This window comes from Carex rostrata, chromosome 6 (genome assembly GCF_964058835.1).
Source record: "Carex rostrata chromosome 6, lpCarRost1.2, whole genome shotgun sequence".
NCBI lineage: Eukaryota > Viridiplantae > Streptophyta > Magnoliopsida > Poales > Cyperaceae > Carex > Carex rostrata.
In genome coordinates this window covers 12,047,693-12,056,056 of record NC_135923.1, presented here as the reverse complement: position 1 = coordinate 12,056,056, position 8,364 = coordinate 12,047,693, and the positions used below count along the sequence as shown (strand labels likewise).

Below are 8,364 nucleotides of genomic sequence, written 5' to 3'. Positions count from 1 at the left end.
TCGTAATCGATTATCTAATTATCTTCCAACATTAAACTTCAAGCAAAAGAAAATGGAAAGTCTTCGAAACAGGGCAATTTCGTCCTTTCGTTAAATCCGGACCCACCTTCGTTCGAATTCAGATCCCTAAAGTAACTCAATTTTTGAGTTTTGATCCGGACTGTCCGATCTGCTCTAACACTAATATTAAAGTGACCCCGTGCGTTCCACCACGGACCGGACTGGCCCAATTTCTGATTGGACAGTTTGGATTAAAACTAAAAAATTGAGTTACTTTAGGGAAACAAAATCGCACCCTGTAACGAACTTTCCCTGAACTCGGTCTATTTCATACCACCACTGATATTTCAGTTATTCGTCATTCTGGACAGAGAATTCGAATCCTCTGAGTTATCTCATATTTTGCGGTTTTGTATGGAAATTCGCAACTGTTTTAATATGTTATGCACGAATCTGGAAGCCTAAATAAATACAGTCCCTTGCGCGATCCCAGAATAGGCACGACACGTCGGTCACGCAAAATATGAGATATCTCAGAGGATACGCACTCCTGGACCACTAGGCAGTCATCCGGTCTACAGTTAAAAGCCAATCGGCTTAAATATTGCCAGATTTTTTTTTTTGATTGCAGTATTGCCAGATTTCAGTCTGACCCCAGAGGTACAAAAGGCGAGGTCACCGCCACCGTACACTCGGTTTTCTCGCCATCAATCAATCTACACATACAGTCCCTAGTTAATTTCCCTTTATTTTTCCATTTTTAGAGTATTTTCTAGTACAGGTTCTATCGATCGTACCGGTTTGATCTGAGAATACGATTCGGTAGATCGATCAGAGCAATTTGATTTTAATCGATGGGGTCGAAAGAGGATAAGGCGTCGGCAGCAGGAGGAGGTTTTTTCTCTACTATAGCAGCCGGTGTAAAGAGCTGGAGCACCGCCGTACACAAATCTGTCAATGGGTATCGTACCAGATCTTTTTTTTCTCTTTGATTATGCCCCTATCACTTTTAAAATCTGGTGATGTTGACTTTTCTTTTTCTAATTGGCCCGAAACCCTAGGTTTTAATTGTGTTCCTTACGGTCCTGTTTGCTTAATTCATGACAAGTTAACACCAAATGGATGTGTTTGAATAGATTACAAGGGTTTGTTCAGCTCTAATAGGCTTTGCATCTAAAGGCATCTCATATGTAGTTATTAATGGACTAATTGGGCTGATTGAATTGTCTATCCTAACTAGACGCCTTATTACATCCCCTATTTTTTATTTTTTTTTAAACAAGATGAGTGTTTAATTTTGTTGTATTGTTACCATGCTTTGGTGAATGATTGCCTACATGGAAGCGATCAGATTAATATATCAACTTATTTGTACTTAGGATAATGGGTTATGAAGGGCTTGAAGTTATTAATCCCGAAGGAGGCACAGAGGATGCAGAGGCCGAAGCATCTAGAGGCCGATGGAAGCAGGAGGTATTGTATTTTGTATTTCTTTTAAAATGAAACTAACAGGCTTTAGTTTCTCCTCAGCCTCCGTCACGTGATTTACCTTCCAATGGTTCTAGATGAAATAAGTATGGTACATCATAATAGTATGTGTTATATTTCTGGGTCAATAGATGTTGAGGGGAGAGTAGGGGTGAAAATGGAGCGGATAGTGGTAAAACCATATCCATATCCCTTTTTTCTTTTCCGGATACGGAGCGGATACCAGATGGATCCGGATTCGGATACGGATCAGATCGGATATTTATTGAAATAATATAGAAAACATATTAAAAAATACTAAAGTTTATAATATTTAACTAATTATAATGGTGAATAACATAATTTTTTCATAATATATATTAAAATGTATGTTATATATCTACTATTCGGATACGGATAATTGAAGCGTAAAACCATATCAGTATCCATATCCACACGGATATTCGAATATCAGATATCCACATCTAATTTTTCGAATATGGATCAGATATTATCCATACCGTTTTCACCCCTAGGGGAGAGCCATCAGCTGAACACATCGTGTAATTATTTTTGGCGGTTAATTACTTTTTCTGCATGCAAAATAAGATGAATTGGGTTATTAATTCTGGTGGATTGATTTTGCCTCCCTAAATAATATGCTAATAATCATGTCACTTTAATATGAAAATGCAGGACAGAGATAGTTACTGGAAGATGATGCACAAATACATAGGAGCAGATGTTACTTCTCTTGTCACACTTCCCGTCATTATATTTGAGCCTATGTCTATGCTTCAGAGAATGTCTGAGGTTTGTTTTGCTTGATTTCTGCTATTTTACACACTGCTCTGTAAATTGGATGTAAAATAAATAACACAGTGATCTGTCTTTCCACAGATATTGGAATACTCTGAGCTGTTAAATAAAGCTGACGAATGCGATGATCCTTACATGCGCCTTGCTTACGCAGGTATGTGGTTGCTCTTTGATCCTTTAATTGCACACTCTTTGAGGTTAGTTTCGGTAATTCCTTGGTGCTGATCAGTAACTTTCGTTCCAAATTGTACAGCCACATGGTTTGTATCGAATTACTATCAATTACAGAGACCGTGGAAGCCTTTCAATCCAATACTAGGAGAAACATTTGAGATAGTCAACCACTGTGGCATCTCCTTCATTGCTGAGCAGGTATGCTTATGATATTTTCTGATAATATTGTTACTGATTTGATTGGTATTGAACCTGTGTGTTTGGTAATGGTGTAATGCACATATTTTATAGTTGCACGATCTCCTGTCAAAGTGCATTTCTTTGCACAAATTTGCATACCACAAGTATGCACTGTTTGGTTATTGCTTACTTAGGTTTGTGGTATCATTCTTCGTCCTTGTCTTTGTTTGGGGCTCCTTTGTATTTTTTATTAGCACAATGGGTGGTTAAGGCATAATTGGGGCATAGTTTGCGTAGGGCACAATTAGGTGAATGGGGTTATATCGAGAGCTTTGTTGTGCGTGATTATAATTTGGGTTTAATTGATATCTGTTTGTTTTGTGGAAGACACGACAAGGCATCATTTAGTGAATTCATATGGGTAGTATACCTTTTGTAGTTAATGTTGCTAATGCTAGGCCATGTTGCAATTTGCTTTGCGAACACCCAACAGCCGCATTTGAACTATTTAATTAGATTATCTTATCATGGTTTGTTTTTGAATAGGTGAGCCATCATCCTCCGATGAGCGTGGGACACGGTGAGAACGAGCATTTCATATATGACATCACGTCCAAATTGAAGACCAAGTTCTTGGGTAACTCAGTTGATGTCTATCCTGTCGGCAGGTAAGGATAAATCCCTATTATCTATCCATGCCTTCTCAGTTCCTCAAACCTTATAATTAGGAAGCAGAAGATGGAATGAGAAGTGGTTGTTTGTGAAATGGAATGACAGGTCAAGGCTGGTGTTGAAGAAGTCTGGTCACGTGTTGGATTTGGTACCACCACTAACAAAGGTGAATAACCTTATTTTTGGGAGGACATGGGTTGACTCCCCTGGAGAGATGGTGCTCTCCAACTTGACCACTGGGGAGAAGGTCGTTCTCTATTTCCATCCTTGCGGCTGGTTTGGGTGTGTATCCCTGTCTTATACTTCTACTTAATTCCCATCATGTCCTATGATTACGATGAAAGCATATCATTTGATATCCATCTGCTTGCACTGTGTTTGCTTGTTTGATATGTTGTCTCCACTAATTCCTCAGGCAAGGAAGATACGAGGTCGATGGTTACGTGTACAGTTCTGAAGAAGAGCCCAAGGTGATGATGACCGGAAAATGGAATGAGTCCATGAGATGCCAACCGTGCGACTTAGAAGGAGAGCCTCTTCCTGGCACTGAACTCAAAGAGGTTTTTATTGAATCATTACTGTTGCTCCTCTCTCTCTCTCTCTGGCCCTTTAGTTGTTAAATTGAATTGGGGTGCTCATTGAGTGTAGATATGGAGATGCGCACCAGCACCTGCCAATGACAAGTACCAGTGCACCTATTTTGAACATAAACTCAACAGTTTTGAGACGGCTCCAAAGGGGCTTTTGCCTTCTGACTCCCGGCTTAGGCCTGATAGATATGCCTTAGAGAAGGGTGACATGTCTAAATCCGGCAGTGAAAAGAGCAGGTACACAACCTCTGAAACTCATATTTGTTTGCTTTTCTAATTGTTTTGCAGAAACAGATGAATCAATTTATGCCTTAAATTCATTGTAAGAACAGTTGTGGTATGATCATCGACAAACCTGGTCTGTCAAATGTTACCTTTTTGGTCACTGCCATTATTGGTATGGGTCCTGCTACAATGTACTTGTACAGCTGCTATAACTACCCTTTATTGTGCGCCAAATGTTATTATGTGGGATTCTAACTTTCAGCTGTTGTCTGCTATGCTTTCAATAGAATAATCAGTGTAACTCATGGAAATCAATTCCGACACATTCTAAACTCTGTTTATCGTAATACCTTGACAGGCTGGAGGAGAAACAAAGAGCTGAGAAAAGGATGCGAGAGGCAAAAAATGACAAATATACCCCTAGATGGTTCAACTTAACTGAAGAAATTGCTCCAACACCTTGGGGTGATTTAGAAATTTATGAGTACAACGGTAAATACTCTGAACATCGGGCTCAGATCGAGAGCTCTACATCTCTTACTGAGGCTGACCCCACCACCATCGAGTTCAACCCATGGCAGTATTCTGATGTAGCTGAATGAACTAGTTTTTAGAGCGTGGCAGGGGGGTTTATTTGATGAGTTACAACATGTCAATTTATATTTGTTGTGTTTTATGGGGGTGAGATATATTTTTTTTCGTGTACTGTTGTGCTCTTAAACCTTGCTTTAGATTTGATATTCATGTAGAGACCAGTGTTTGTTGTATTTATGCATGTCGTATCCGTTTATAGCTTAAAAAATAGAGTTCAACTTTTCAGTTATCTTGGGCTTCTTCGGTGCCATTAAATTCATTTTTCCAACCTAATGAGATTATCATCTGTTAGTCTGTCGTATTTTATTTGGTAGACCTGGACACAATGTATTGTTAAGCCAAGAGCTTATATCAATTTATGTGGCTCGCCTAATCAAGGAATATGCAAATGTGCTAGGTCTGACTGTAGTCTAATTCTTTTGAGTGTGAGAAATTCACTGTGGTTTCGTGAGAATGTATGTTGCAATAATGCAATGGTATTGCCTTCCCGGCAAGTTGGTTTTTGCATTGTGTAGTAGAGAGAAAACGGGCTTTTAATGGGTCTGTACTGGGGCCCATGCAGATATTCCAGTTTACAATTATAGGATCCATAAGACGTTCGGATGTCATGGAATTATACGAGATGTGATGGAATTGGAATTCACTTTTTAAAAAGCGGGAACTCATGGGCATGGGTATGTACAAGAATAATTATGGAAATATGCTGAAATAAGTGTTCGGTTGTACTGAGATTAATTGTGGAATATCATATTTTTCTTTCTAAAATATTTGATACTATACAATTTTCTTTTTTCAATAAATTATAAATAATTCAATTAAATATAACATAATTTCCCGATTAATTATTATTTTGTAAAATATAATTTTTTTTTTCTTGAATGAGAAGTGTTATATAAGATTAATTATTTTTTCTTGAATGAGAAGTGTTATATAAGATTAATTATTTTTTCTTGAATGAGAAGTGTTATATAAGATTATTTTTTTTTTCTTGAATGAGAAGTGTTATGACATAATTTCCCGATTAAGTAGCACGCTGTACAATTTGGGAAAACGAAAATTGAGTTCGACTGAATTTTGTTTTTCCCACTAATTTGAACGTAGACGGAAAAAATCGGAGGAAAATTGGTGGGTAATTTTGAGAAAAGTAGCAGCTGCCGAACGCTATAGGGAAATATAAGGGGAAAACATATTTGATCCCTTGATGCGGTTATAGAGCAAACAAGCAAACAAGCAAACAATTGAAGTGCAGTATCGCAGGAGGAATCTGTTTGGATTTGAAGGAGCTGGTGTCGGTGAGCACATGAATCAAGCATGATTAATTATTTTAACATTGTATTATGCGTTGCATCAAATTTTTAGGAGTTATGAACATGAAGTTTGTTTTCTTTCACGTGCTGTAATGACTAGCTGTTTCAAGCTCGCTCCTAGTCGAGTCAGCTTGCAAATCAATGAGTTGAGCAGCTCATTATTTTATAACGAATCGGGTTTGAAACTGAAAAAAGCTCGAACTTGACTCGACTCGATTTTGAAAAGAAAAGCTCGGCTCATGTAAATACTTGACTCTATTCGGCTCGGTTTGCGAGCTCGCGAGCCAGCTCGTGAGCCGGCTAATATTTTTACTTATTTTGCTAGGCTACTGCTTTCCCTATGCATATCTAGCTACAATGCGCCATTTTTTGGGGGGGAATTTCCTTTCGTTCTTCATCTCTTTTTTTAAATTTGTTTAGTTCGTGGTTGGTTTCAATCTGTAAATTCTTACCCCTGGAATCTAGATATTATAAATCATGAACTTGTAAATCTAGATATTATAAATCATGAACCTGTAACTGTTTATTGCTATTGTAATGATAATAATTGAATCGTTGTTTGGGCCAATTTAAAGGTGCCATGAAAGAAAATACACAATATGCAATCTGTGTCATATCAAATATTATGTCACAGTAATATAATTTCATTTTATAAAGAGAGCCAAAAGGATGAAATATTTATCAAAATTATATATATATAAATATATATATATATATATAAAAGTAATAAGCCTACTAACTTTTAATTAAATAATAAAATCTGATTAACACTTAGATTCGCCTTTCCATGTCATGAATCATATGATAAATAATAGCATGCATAAATTAATAAAACTTTTATTGTTTGTTTATGCATTTTTCAAAAAAATTCAAATTTTAATTTTTTTTTATCAAATTTCATAATTTTTCAAATATTTATGTTTATAATTTGGTAGCCTCTCCTAATATTTTAAGAAAAAAATTGTTTATATATTTTCGATGCTTATAATTCTATGTACTTCAAAATAGAAATAAAAACAGATGCGCTAGAAAAATATGTGGTAATTTTATCTACTAATTATACGAGTCAAGCTCAAGCATTAAGCCACCGAAAGGTCTAGAATAAGACATGTGAACAATATGTATCTGTAGTAGGACAGTAGATGTACTGAGTGCAAGAGGAAAATAAGTAAAAATATGAGCCAACTCGCGAGCTCACGAGCCGAGTCAAGTGTTTACATGAGCAGAGTCGAGTTGAGCTTTTTTCTTTCAAAAGCGAGCCGAGTTAGAGCTTAATTATCTTGCTTCTTTCATTGAGCCGAGCTGAGTTTGAGCCGAACCTTAATCATTAGCAGTCCTAGTTACAGATTGTGACCTGTGAATTGTGACACTACTGTTTCCGATTTGCTGTGTCAGTTTCCCTTGATGCTGCATGACCGAAAAAAAAAATATCAGAATCTGCTTTTTATCCTAAAATTTCCATATCAATTTTTTTTACTGGCTTGTTAATTGTTGACACCCCTGTAAATTTGTAGCACAAAAGGGAGGTCGCAGGTTTCAAACACAGAAGAGGCGAAGCTTTGTAAATTTTAAATAGTTGAATGAATTAACTTTCAATTTTTATTCTAAAAAATTGTAGTACAAAAATACTAATTATTAAGGGACTTGTGCGCATTAGTCCACTGATTTTTTTATTTTTTTTTCCTTTTCTGTGTGCCAATCATGCTTACCAGGACCGATTCAGGAGTACAATTTCTTCAGAAGAGTTCACAATTCACATTTCTCCAAGGTCTCCATATATAATGGGGTCTTATTTTGTTCATTATTGTTATCTGGTGGGATAATTTCACACTAAATATAGAAGATTTATTATAATTATATAGTAATAGATAACCAGAAGAACCTGCTTTCGTTGCATCTGGAAAAGAAATAAAACATTCTAGCAAGTCAAATAGGATTGATCCTCGTGAAATATATGTCGAAAGTAGGTTAGCACAATTAAAGCCTTCAAAAATAATAGAACGGATAGCAACACTGTCACTGTCATGGGACCCAACAAGAATTAACAATGGGTTCAAGTCTATCCCAGCATTTATCATTTACAAACTTTATTTGTACCGGTAGACGGTAGCTATGGTGGTAACCGCTCTTTTATTTTGGCGTGCAGTGAAACTTGATTGAACGAAGGCATTGATTAGATATGACAGGAAAGTTTATCTCCTTCAATATAAGAGAAGAAATTGGAACCAGTTATCAATTTGGCGTTTGCTTGATCTAACAAATACAAACAATTTAAAGCACCCGGTATTATTGCTTTTAGTGCTAATTCGTTGGTGTTTACTAGCGATGGTAAAATA

General features: G+C 36.6%; 1 protein-coding gene across 1 annotated transcript; it reads left to right on the top strand.

The window, feature by feature from the left end:
- The first annotated feature begins 636 nt into the window (after positions 1-636).
- LOC144556203 (oxysterol-binding protein-related protein 3C-like) lies at positions 637-4,950 on the top strand. Its single transcript, XM_078304706.1, has 10 exons — positions 637-961; positions 1,380-1,473; positions 2,164-2,280; positions 2,368-2,440; positions 2,540-2,658; positions 3,187-3,308; positions 3,418-3,594; positions 3,728-3,872; positions 3,961-4,139; positions 4,486-4,950. The coding sequence occupies exons 1-10, from the start codon at positions 855-857 to the stop codon at positions 4,727-4,729; spliced, it is 1,377 nt and encodes a 458-aa protein (XP_078160832.1). The 5' UTR covers positions 637-854; the 3' UTR covers positions 4,730-4,950.
- The last annotated feature ends 3,414 nt before the right edge of the window (positions 4,951-8,364 follow it).